Genomic DNA, 12,669 nt, shown 5'->3' on the forward strand with positions numbered 1-12,669 from the left:
TTTTGCACAGGGAATTCTGCCCCAGTTTTGGTGGCCGCTGTGCTCGTCACTTCGGCGGGAGGACAAGAGCCCTGCATGCACCCTGCCAGCACAAACACACCGCCAGGGACAGCTCCTTCGGGCTCTGAGCCGCGGGCAGGAGACACAGCTACTCTTGTTGTTTCTTCCATCAAATAACATACCGAGCGTTCTGGTGAAAAGACTTAAATTTTGCTGAATTAAGTGCTTTAGAACAAGTGGTTTTATTACTTTATAATTAGCATAATTTCCCCCATAGGGATTCTTGCAATTAAATAATTAGCAGTAACGTTACCCAAAGGTGTTCCTTAATGAATTTTAAGTTATTGCCCCTGTTAACGCCAATTGACACGGCTCGGCTTTACAGCGCTCTGTCTCGCCGGGCTGCGGGCGGCACGGGGGGGCTGTGACAGCCGGCCCTGAGCCCCGGGCCCTCCGCTCCCCACGGCGGGGCGGACGCGGCTCGGGCGCGCCTTTCCCTTCTCGTGGCTCCGGGCTCGCTGCGGCCCCGACGGCGCGGGCAGCCCGTGCTGGCCCCGCCAACGCGCAGCTCCGCCAAGGGCCGCACGGGCAGGACAAGGCAGGGCAGGACAGGACAGGGCAGGGCAGGGCAGGGCAGGACAAGGCAGGGCAGGGCAGGGGCCGCCCGGCTTGGGGCGCTCCGGGGAGCGGGGCCGGCGCGCATCGCTGGCGGATCGGCAGCGCCACCCGTCGGGGAGCGGAGCGCCGGCCGAGCGGAGGGAGCGGCTCCGGCGGGACGGGCACGGCTGCCAGGGCTGCCAGGGCTGCCAGGGCTGCCCGCCGCCTCGGCGGGACACGGCCCCGGCGTGCTCGGGACAAGTGCCACCGAGCCACCCCGGGCCGCCTTTTCCCTTAGTTTTCTTTTTCTTTATGAACTGCCGCAGGCGGGACATCGCGCCCTGTCCGGCCCCGGAGCGCCGCGGCAGCTCCAGGCTCGGGGGTGGGGGTGGGGGGTAGGGGGGAGTGGAAATCCCGGTTTACCTCCCGGTGATCTCGTCTCAAAGGCAAATTCGCAATATGTAAGTCTCTGGTTAAACACGGGCATTTCCATTTGTTAATTGATGCAATTACGGCGTGGCGGTAGCGGGCCGGCCGGGCTGCAGCCAGCCAGCCAGCCAGCCAGCCAGCCATCCGTCCGTCCGTCCGTCCGTCCGTCCATCCATCCATCCATCCATCCATCCATCCATCCATCCATCCATCCCTCCGTCCGTCCGTCCGTCCATCCATCCATCCCCGCCCCGCTGAGCTGCCCCCGGCCCGGCCCCCCCGCTCCCGCAGGGACCATCGCGGGGCTCAGGGGGAACAGGGGATGGATGCCCCGCTCAGCCCTCCTTAGGGAACGGGCTTCTGGCTGCCCTGCGGCCCGTGTTCTGTCCCGGCCGTGCCCCTGGCCAGGCAGGCAGCGCTCGCTGTGCGGGCCGAGCTCTGGCCCCGCTCCGGGGCTCCGGGCGCCGGACGGGCAGCGACGGCGAGGCGGGGAACACGGCAACTCATCCCCGGGCCCGAGCTGTACAGCAGCGCCCGGCCCCGGGGACGGGCAGAGGTCAGCGAGAAGGGCCAGGGGGGCAGTGCGGGCCGGGCCCACCTCCAGAGCCGCTTCCCCGCCGCTGCCACCGCCACCGCCGCCCTGCCCCGCGCTCCTCCTCCCGCCGCGGGCCCGGGGCAATGGGGCACGCTGGGCTCGGCGGCTGCCGCCACGTCCCCGCTTGATATTTATTCCCCAAAGACAAATTTTGATCGTGTTTAAAAATAAAAAGGGAAAAGAGAGACCAAGGGCGAGGCAGCCCCGGTGCCGCCTTTGCCGCGCACCAGAGCACCAGACGGAACACGATGAGCCGGGCGCGGGGCGCTGGCGGCTCCTGCTGCCGCTGCCGGCAGGGCCGTGACGTCACCCCGCTCCTCGCCCACCGATCCGCGCTAAAGACCTATAGAGCACAAAATAATACAAGCAAGCTCCGTATCTTGCAAGCCCTACGTGATTTTCCCCCCCTCTTTTGAAAAAAAAGCCCCTTTGCACTTAAACTCTCTATACATGTGGGGTGGCTTTTTGAACTCCCTCTATACAAACATATTTATTAAGAGCGATGGGAAGTGGGGGGTAGCCTATTTTTTTAATCCAGGCACCAACCTTCCCCCACCCCCCCCGCCCGCCTCAGATGTCTGGCTGCTTTTCTTAAGTGCAATCATCTATAATTGAGAAAAAAAAAAAAAAAAAAAAAAAAAAAAAAAAAAAAAAAAAAAAGCCATACGTGGAAATGTGTGTGTGAGAAGGTGCATCTTGAAGCAGGGTTTAGTTACAATCGATCTTGGGGGGAAAATATTGCCTATGGTCCAAAAATAAGGAGCAACTATGTCCTTCTCTCAGTTCGGATACCCCTACAGCACCACTTCACAGGTAAGGCGAGTGAGCAGCACTCACTTTTGTTTAGATTCTGCTGCTGCTGTCCAGATGTCTTGTCCCCCCCCTCCTTTTTTTTTCTTCCCTTTCCCTTACTTAGAATATTTTTTTAAAAGGGCACATCTGGAGCCTTTTTTAAAAAAAAACGTGCGTGTGTGTTTATGTCTCGTTTGTGTCGTGCTAGGCTTAAACAAATAACTCGCAGTGTGCACAGCAAAGGCGTGTAGGAAACCGGTATAATTCCCCCTCCTCCCCACCCTTCACCGTTGAGTTTTAAGTGCAACAAACAAATAAAAACATAAATGGCAGCGAGGAGCGCTGTCCGAGCCCGCGGAGCCCGGGCAGGGCGGAGGGAGCGCGGGCAGCGGGGACGGCGCTCGGCGGGCTCGGGGCTCACTCGCGTCCTGCGGCACCGGGCACTGCCGCCTCCTCCCTCTGCCTCCACGGCTCGCTCCTTTTCCTGGCTTTTATTACGATCTGTCGAGAGTTTTGTTTTTTTGTGGTTTTTTTTTGTTTTTTTTTTTTTTTTCCCCATGCGATTTCCGAACGACATCCCCCACTCATAGCCAGGCACCCCGTATGAACTAAGTCGTAGCTATATCGTACTCGGAGTCACGATTTATTCGGGTAGAATTATTTATACACGGTAATCACTGCAAGATGTGCCCCCCTCGCTTGGGAAGTTGGCTGTCCCCTTGAAGTTATTGAAATCAAATGCCTTCGATTGCGCTGGCTGACATATTTACTGCTGTGTCTATTGTCAAATTAACTGTAATCGCAACTTTTTCCCTTTAAATCAATGCAGATGGACCGAGCGGGGGCGGGAAGGACTGAGCCTTACGGATCTTATACCTTTTTTCGAGAACAATTATTTCCTTAAAGTTTTGCCTGCTTGATTAATCGTGCCCCCTTTCCCAAGAGCTCCTGCCTCCCATCCGGTTTATTTCCCTGTTTCTATAATTAGTCGCTTCATCCCCCTCCTCACCGCGCCCCCCTCCTGTCCGCACACACACACACACACACACACACACACACCGCACACGCTCCTAAATCCCCCCGATGGGGCTGCCCCGACAGTCACTCGGCGCCGTCCCGCTCTCTCCTCTCCGCAGTTCCTGGTGCCCGCCAGCCCCAGCACGACCTGCTGCGAGGCCGCGCCCCGCTCGGGGCCGGATGCCCCCTCGGCCCCGGCGGCCGGCTCGCTGTGCTGCGGCCCGTACGAGAGCCGGCTGCTGGCGCCCGGCCGCGCCGAGCTCAATGCGGCGCTGGGCATGTACAGCGCCCCGTACGCCGCCGGCCAGGGCTACGGGAACTACCTGCCCTACGGCGCCGAGCCCGCCGCGCTCTACACCGCGCTGGTGAGTGCCCGCCCGCCCGCCCGCGCTCCGGGGGCACGGGGGGTGCAACAGGCGGGCGGGAGGAACTTTGCTGTTCCGCAGTCGGTGCGGGGATCACCCCGAGGGATGCGGGAGCGGGAGCGGCGCCGGCCCGTCGGGGGTGGGGGCGAGAAGGGGCTCGGGGGCCGCGGGGAGCGGGGGGGTCCCGTCCTGCTGGACGCCAAACGCTGCCGCCTTCCCTTGCAGAACCCCCAGTATGAAATCAAAGACGGCGCCGGCACGCTGCACTCGGGAATCGCGCAGCCCGCTACCTACTACTCGTACGATCATTCCTTGGGGCAGTACCAGTACGACAGGTAAGAGCCCTTTGATCAGCGCCCGGCAGCATTAGCATCCCCCTGCGAGGCGGCGGCCGACATCAAACGAGGGGGACGGGGGGGCTCCGACCTGACAAACGTTGTACAAAAGAAACGAGGCGCCCGGGAGCAGCAGACAGCGGGAAACAAAGTTGGGGGCGATGTCAGGAGGGCAGGAAGGCAGCTGGGCAGGGGACACAGCGGCCTGCGGGGCGGCCGGGCCGGGCCGGGGGGCTCTGGCCGGGCTCCCCCCTCCCCAAATCATCTCTCAGCAGGTACGGGACGGTGGATTTCGGTGGTTCAGCCAGACGCAAAAATGCAACGCGAGAGACGACGAGTACCCTCAAGACGTGGCTGTACGAGCACCGCAAAAACCCTTACCCCACTAAAGGAGAGAAAATCATGCTGGCTATCATCACTAAAATGACCCTGACGCAAGTGTCCACTTGGTTTGCTAACGCCAGACGGAGGCTCAAGAAGGAAAACAAAATGACCTGGTCTCCCAAGAACAAAGCGGGGGAAGAGAGGAAAGAAGAAACCCCGAGGGAAGAGGACGAATACAGTGCGGAGGGTGAGGGCAGAGGTGGGCGGGAGAGGCGGACGGCGCCTCCAGGGAGGCTCCAAGTGTCGGCCCATGTCGAGGCGCCCCCAACTCCCCCGCACTAACGCCCTGCCGCCCCTTCTTCCCCGTGTGTGTCCAAACAGAGCACAAGAGCTACAAAGAGGACAAGGACCTGCAGTTCAGCGACCTGGAGGAGGAGGAAGAGGAGGAGGAGGCGGGGAAGCCGGAGAAGGGCCGGACCAGCTCCCTGCAGGAAGCCCCCAACCTGGGCGCGGCCCTGCCCGAGGCTCCTCGGAGCGACTGCAGCCTGCCCGGCCCCTTCCACGCCTTTCCTTGTGCCAAGGCCCCCTCCGCGGACTTCGCCCCCGCCTCCCTGGCCGGCCCGCCGCCGCCCTACGCGCCCGCGGAGAAGCCGCGCATCTGGTCTCTGGCGCGCACGGCCGGGGCCAGCGCGGCGCGCAGGGGCAGCCCCGAGGGCCGGGGCGCGGAGGGAGGCGGGGGCGCGCAGGGGGAGCAGCCCCTGCCCGCCAAGGCCTTCCGGAGCTCCGCTTTCGACCTGCAGCCGCTCCCGCGAAGCTGCGCGTCCCACCGCGGCCTGGGGGAGCCGTGCCAGCTGGCGGCGGCGGGCGAAGGTACCCGCGGCGGCGGAGGGCCCGCGGGGACGGGCGGGAGCGCGGGCCGGGCCGGGACACGGGGCGCGCCCTGAGCCGCCCGCGCAGGGACCCCCCGGCGGTGCCCGGCCGTGCCCAGGGGCCCGTGCGGCCGGCGAGCAGGGGAGGACGGGCGGGAGCCGGGCCGTGCCCACCGCCAGCCGCTTGTGTCTGTGCAGGCTTCGGGCGGGGCGCCAGGGCCGGCCCGGGAGGCACCGAGCTGGGGGGCAGCTGCCTGGACAGGCTGCGGACGGCGTTCCGGCCCGTGCTGCGGAGGTGAGGTAGGTGCTGGGGCCGGGCCGGGCCCACCCCGCACGGAGCGCACGCCGGGCCCTGGGACACCGCAGCGGCCCCGGCCCGAGGGCGCTGCGCCCAGGCCGCCGCTTTGCCCGTCCGGGCGGGGCAGCCACCCGCGGCCGCTCAGCACCAGCTCATGCCCCTTCTCCGTCCCGCAGGGCCGCTCGCCCCACCCCGGGCGCTGCCGAGGGGGCTCCGGCCGTACCGAAGCGCTGGGCTTGACGCACCGACAGAAAGCTCTCCCCGGGCCGGGGTGGCCTCGCGGTTCCCCTGCCCTGCCCTGGGCGGGAAGGGCCGCCCGGCACAGCGTGCTGCGCACATGGGCCCGGCGAGGCCGCGGCGGGCGGAGCGCCAGCAGGACCGGCGCCTCCCCGCCTGCCTGGTGTTCGGTATTGCCCCTTGACGTCTTTGCAAAAAGGAAGAAAAACCCCCACCCTAATATTTGTTTCCCCCCACGTCGTGGTTTGTTTCTCCTTTTCCTCCCACACCTGCGCTCTCCGCTCAGCGCCCTGCTCTGCTGAGAGGCACCAGTTTCCAGTCGCTCCGCGCCATCCCCGGGAGGAGGAGGAGGAGGAGGAGGAGGAGGAGGAGAAGGAGAAGGAGAAGGAGAAGGAGAAGGAGAAGGAGAAGGAGAAGGAGAAGAAGCGGCGCAGGTTACGCCGGACTGTTTCTTTCCCGTCTCTGTACATAGATACCGCTGGAAGTATTTTTCAGAGTCTCTAATTAACACGGATGAGCTGAAGGGCACGAAGCCGTCGGTGACCTCGCAGCTCTCCGGGCAGGAGCCGGCACAGGCCGGCAGGAGCGGCCCCGGGGCACGGCCGGGGCACCCCCGGGCACGGGAGATGGAGGACGCTGTTAGTGGGTCACCGCCGTCAGTCAGTCAGTCAAAAGAGCAGTGCTGCACTTTACAGGACAGACGAGAAAGGGAAACCGTATCTCTGCATTATTTCTGTTTAATTAAAAGTGTCATCAAACACTTTGTGTTCAGACTAATAAACCAAGCAGGGATGAGGAAAGAATGTTTCTTTGTTCCTGTCTCTAGAAGCAGTGGCAATAATTTAAATTAATAACTGTGGTAATTAAGAGGTCATCTATAGATCAACCCGATACCTGCTATTTCCAAGTTCACCGGGGTCAGCATTTACATTAAGTCATTTGTGGTCAATAGAGTCCAATGAATTCTGCCTTAATAAATCAGGGAAATCAATCTTGAATATCGAGTAGACTTCTATATGTTTACTAAAGGCTACTCAAGACGAGTGGGGCTGCGTAAGTGGGAGCCCTGTGGGTTTGCGACCGGAGAAGGAATTCGTAGGGGAAGGGAGGAACTGCAGGTCAGCGCAGGGAGAGGTGACGGGGCTGTCCCCGATGGCCGCGGGGTCTCTGTGAAACAAGGCAAACTTTGTCGGGCTTTGGAGGATCCGGGGGGGAAGGGAGGGGGAGGTAAGTGCACAGGAGGGCAGCAGGTGGGAGCGGGGCTGGGCCCGCCGGGAGCCCCGGCCACGGGGCTTTCCCGCACCCCGGAGCAGCCCCGGACAGGAGGCGGCGCAGCAGCAGCAGCAGCTGTCTGTCTGTCTGTCTGTCTGTCTATTGCAGTGACCCGAAGCTTAGAGAAGGGGAAATTAAGCTGCGAAAAGATAAACATTATTTCAAGTCGGATTGGAAGGATTAGGGCTTGTAATAAAGAGCATTAGGCCCTTCCGAAGGGTTCTTGCAAGGCGACTTTCCCGGCCCTGCTCTCCCAGCGGAGAGGACAGGTATTATCTGCCTTGGGAACACCTGTGCGGGTTTCCCACGCGTGTCCGCACGGCAGAGCCAGGCCGGGCCTCCCTCCGGGCTGTGTCCTGCCGCCTTGGCCCGTCCTGCAGGGGAGAGACCCGCCTTCCTCCGGTTCCCTTTCCCGGCGGCTTTGGAAGAGGCTCCCCGGGGAGGCATCGCCCTCCTGAGCTGCTCACGGGTGATGAAACCTGCAGGGCTCCCACAGCCCGGGGCCGGCCAGGAGCTCCCCTGAGCTGCCGGCTCTGCCCCCGGCCCTGGAACCCCCCGGCCCTGGGACACCCCGGCCCTGGAGTTCCCCGGCCCCGGAATCCCCCGGCCCTGGGACACCGCGGCCCCGTGATCCCCCGGCCCTGGAATCCCCCGGCCCTGGAATCCCCCGGCCCTGGAACCCCCCGGCCCTGGGACCCCTCGGCCCTGGAACCCCCCGGCCCTGGAACCCCCCGGCCCTGGGACCCCTCGGCCCTGGAATCCCCCGGCCCCGGAATCCCCCGGCCCCGGAATCCCCTGGCCCTGGAATCCCCCGGCCCTGGAATCTCCCGGCCCCGGAATCCCCCAGCCTTGGGACCCCCCCGGCCCTGGAACCCCCGGCCCCAAACCCCCGGGAGGAGTTAATTAGGCGGCTGCAGGCCTCGGGCTGTCCTTAAGGCAGGCACCAAGGTAACCTGCAGGAGTCTTAAGACTTTTATTTTTTATACATTACTTTCACTCCCCTTTTATTAAAGGTCAAGGGAGAGAGATGCAGATTATCCCGCCCGCCCAGGACTCCCCTGCAATCTGTCACGCCGGCAAGATATGTATCGCAAATCTCTCAAAATATAATCTCCGGGAATCATATTCCGAATACTGTTTTGATTAAAAACCAGAGCGGGGATTGATGGAGAACTAATACCGGCCGCGGAGCCTGCGTGCGCCCGGGCACTAAACTAAAACACGGGGCTCGCACGAACAGATCCGGCGCCCCCAATGCCATAAAAAACCGCATTTAAACCGTCTCTGTCTGAGCTTTGCTACGAGATGGGCTTTTTAACGCCGCTTTCCTGGGAAGTGAACTCGGGTTGTCCGGGGGAGCGGGGGCAGCCGGGCTGTGCCGGGCGGGCACTCGGAGCCAGGCGGGCACTCGGAGCCTGGTGCTGCTCGGGGAGATGGGGCCGGCCCGGGGTGCCCGGGGTGTCCTGGGCTCGGGGTGCCCTGGGGCAGCCCGGGAGAGACACAAGCCGGGCGGGCACGGGGAATGAAGCCCCCGCGGAGCGGGGGACCGCAATACACACCCCCTACCCCCTCCCGGCACCCCAGTTGGCTCCGGAGGGCCGGGGCGCCCCTTTCCGCTGGCAGCGGCCGCCGCAGCCCCGCATCGCCCCCCAATTAGCGGCCGCGGGGGCGGCTCGTTGCCGCGTCCCCCGCTGGGGTGGGAAGTTTCTAAAACAAAGTCGGCGGGCTAATGGCCCCGGGCGGGAGCGGCGGGGCCGCGCACACTCCACTGCGCCCGCTCAAAGCCAGCGCGACCGCGGGGCCGCCGCCGCCTCCGCCGCGCTCGCTAATGAAGTTTTGTCAAAGACAATTACGGGCCCGGCGGGGGCAGGAGGCCGCGATGAAAAGGCGGCTTTGTGCGGCCGAGACGGCGCGGCTCCCCGGGCACCCCCGGCCCTTCCTGCGCCCCCGCGGTGACCCCCGCGCCAGGCCCCGCTCCCCGGGGGACAGCGCCCCACTGCCCGGGGGACAGCGCCCCGCTCCCCGGGGGACAGCGCCCCGCTGCCCAGGGGACAGTGCCCCGCTCCCCGGGGGACAGTGCCGCTCCCCGGGGGACAGCGCCCCACTGCCCGGGGGACAGTGCCCCGCTCTCCGGGGGACAGCGCCCTGCTGCCCAGGGGACAGTGCCGCTGCCCGGGGGACAGTGCCGCTCCCCGGGGGACAGTGCCCCGCTCCCCGGGGGACAGTGCCGCTGCCCGGGGGACAGTGCCGCTCCCCGGGGGACAGCGCCCCGCTGCCCAGGGGACAGCGCCCCGCTCCCCGGGGGACAGCGCCCCACTGCCCGGGGGACAGTGCCGCTCTCCGGGGGACAGCGCCCCGCTCCCCGGGGGACAGCGCCCCACTGCCCGGGGGACAGTGCCGCTCCCCGGGGGACAGTGCCCCGCTCCCCGGGGGACAGTGCCGCTGCCCGGGGGACAGTGCCCCGCTGCCCAGGGGACAGTGCCGCTGCCCGGGGGACAGTGCCCGGCCAGGTGAGCGCACACACGGGCCGGGCCGCGCTGGGACTGCCCGAGCCGCGGATTGTCAGCCCGCTCCACCGAAAAGTGCGGGCTGAGGCAGCGGGCAGCCCCCGCTTCCTCACACAGCCCTGCCTGAGGGTTTCTGTCCCCTCTCCCCTTCACAGAGGGGCTGCTGCAGCGGGTTCCTGCTTCAGTGGTCTTGCATTCAGCTCTTGGGAGAATTCGTCTAAAATCCACCAAAAGAGCTGGTTAAATCTGTTTAAATATACACTGGAGAGCATGAAATTGGGGTCTTGGACTGCAGCTGCCTTGAGCTGCATCTGAGCCAGGGGAGGTGTGCAAGAGTGGGACAATTACCATCTTTCATCACCTTCCCCAAACTCCCAGCACTGGCTGCTGTCCTCCATCTCGGGTCCTTGGTCACCTCAGCCTCCCTGCCATCCCCAGCCAGCATGGTCAGCACAAAACACACTGACACTCTCCTAGAGGGGACACAGAACCATTTCTGACTTGTGAGAAAGTCTGGACAACACAACTATCCAGCCAGATTATTGCTTCCCAAAAGCACAGTCCTCTTTTTAGGATCATAAGAGAGAATGAACCTTCCTTTACTGCTGCACATGAGAATGGCCCTGGCACTGAAATGGTCTGGACCCCTCTCCCCCAGCTGGCTGGTGTTGCCTGTTGTCCTGTTCCCCTACAGGTTTTCCATCCCACAATAAAGGGACAAATTTTACTGGCTTTGCAGCAACAAACCCCTTGAAGATCCCTTTTCAAAGGTGGCTACCACAGAAGTTTTAGCTTGATGTGGCTGTTGAGGTTTTGGAGCAGTGGGTTGGAGCAATTAGTTCAAAATGATCTCAAAAACTGCACAAGCAGCTCCCCAGGCCAGGTGTCATTTCAGGATCAAAGCATCTGTCAGAGGAAGATTATTTTGGCCGTTGTATTGCTTTTTTTTTTTTTTTTTTTTTTTTTTTTTTTTTTTTTTTTTTTACCTACTGTTCATCTGAAAATAAATTACAGGCCAGAACAGGTGGATAACATTCTGGAATGATTTAATGATTTATTTAATCTGGATTCCCTTTCAATCTACTTAGCAGGATGAATACTTTTTTTTAGCCTGAATCCAAAAGCCTGTCTTTTCATCTTAAGAAGAGAAAATGCCCTAAACCACCAAAACACTGCTCTGCTGCTGTCAAGGTGTACTCCCCAGCACTGTTACTAAACCAGTGGTTATGTCCACTGTACTAAAGGGCCTGAGGGAAACCTCCAGAAAACCGAGCAGATTTAAATTATTTTTTGTTCCTTGCCATCTTCCTAGTGCTTTAGATATTATTTCCTTTCCTGGAATTAAAACTGGGCAGTGTTTAGGTAATAAAAGAACTGATTAAATCCTAAAATGTGCAGGTTTGAGCATTAAGATGACAGCTCTCCGACTTTCCCCTCGCTGGGACAGTTTTGTGTAGCAGTGATTGTAGGAGTGGAGCTGGAATGGACACACAGGAATCTTCTGCTGCAAACACCAATGGATCCCCTGATACCAAATGAGGCCAGGAGCAATTCCTTCAGGCACATTCACACAAGCCTTGAATCCTGTTCCTCGGCAGGCAGATCTTAGGTGAAACCTTCCTTCTTGAGAAGCCATGATTTTGCTAAGAAGGGATTAGCAAAACCAGTGCCCACTTACTCAGATGTGAATTTCTGATGTTTGGTTTGGGCTGGAAGAAGATGTTTTATGGGACAGATACTCTCAAGAGCTATAAAATGCTGAAATTCATGGATTAATTCCCTGGATGGCTTAGTTTGGTACTCTAGTCCCACTGGATGGTAAAGCAGATGTGTGGAGAGGGACAGGAGCTGGCAAAATGCTTTTAGATATGGGGAAGGTTACAGGATATTGAAGAGGTTGTAAGCACCACTGCCAGACTGTCTCCACCTCGTGTGACCATCCACTTTAGTTTAATGGGTTACATTAAGGTTGTAAATTTACTTTAGCCCATCAGACTCAGAATGTGCACCAGTAAAACCATTCATTTTTAGTTGTTTTGTTCCAGATTTTTTTCTTATTCTATATATATTTTTTTTTTTTTTTTTTTTTTCATTTTGCACAGGTCAAAGTCTGAGTTTACTAATAGTCAAGTCCTGAGTTTGTGCTATGGCACCAGTTCACTCATGGTGAGTGAGGTGTGTTTGGATGAATTTGTTATCAGATAAGACAGCCAGGTTGGTGAACCTGCCAGCCCACCCCCAGACTGCCTGGGGTGGAAGAGAAAGGACTTGGAATGATTACCTGTCAGTCCTCCCAGTGAGGGTACTCTGAGCCACACCCTGAGCCCAGAAAACCTGCCCCACATGAACTGACCTCCAGGGTAAACATGGCATATACAAAAGCTAACTGCAGTTTTTAAATAAAAATATCACCTCCACATGACTAGGATGGTTCATTCAAGTGGATTCACTTTTTAATTTCAAATACATAACATCACCAATATTCAACATCTAAAAGATGGCCTCCACAGCTATCTGCTTAGTGGAACTTTATTGAACAGCTAAGAGACAAACAATGATGGGAGTTCACAACAATCCCACTGTTGGTCACTAACAGAAAAATGAAGCATCCATATTGTCATGCTCAGGTTTTCTCTATGCAAACCACACGAGGCACAGACAAAGTAATGGATTAGGTGCACAAGAAAATGAGCAACAAGGAGCTCTGAGTCAGCAGCCTGCCAGGGATTCATGCTACACAGTTAAATCTTGTTTATCTGACCACCTGCTTTGCAGCTCCACAATCACCATCTGCAATTTACCCTGGGGAGCTCTGACAGCCTGGTCACCAGGCCCAGCTGGTACAAGTGCTGCATGTCCTGCAGGTGGGTAACTCACTGCTGGCAGCACTCACACCTGCCTGCCAATGCTCTCTTGCAGTGGTCAGAGAGCCAAGCTTTCCTGGAGCTCAGTACTGGGTGTGGAGCACGAGTGTCCCTGACAGAGCAGCTCCCCAGAGTGAGAATTGGGTCATTTATTAGACCCACGGGACA

General features: G+C 60.1%; 1 protein-coding gene across 1 annotated transcript; it reads left to right on the plus strand.

Annotated features, from left to right (window-relative positions):
* Positions 1–2,248: 2,248 nt before the first annotated feature.
* Positions 2,249–8,065, plus strand: IRX6 (iroquois homeobox 6; the record flags this gene model as incomplete). The annotated part of the gene is made up of 8 exons (XM_083869943.1): positions 2,249–2,434; positions 3,550–3,795; positions 4,021–4,130; positions 4,406–4,713; positions 4,836–5,324; positions 5,522–5,618; positions 6,331–6,517; positions 7,616–8,065. Exons 1-8 carry the CDS (start codon positions 2,390–2,392, stop codon positions 8,063–8,065), a joined length of 1,932 nt encoding a protein of 643 aa, XP_083726069.1. The 5' UTR covers positions 2,249–2,389.
* Between the last annotated feature and the right edge of the window lie 4,604 nt (positions 8,066–12,669).

This window comes from Zosterops lateralis (assembly GCF_965231275.1).
Source record: "Zosterops lateralis genome assembly, chromosome: 12".
Lineage (NCBI taxonomy): Eukaryota > Metazoa > Chordata > Aves > Passeriformes > Zosteropidae > Zosterops > Zosterops lateralis.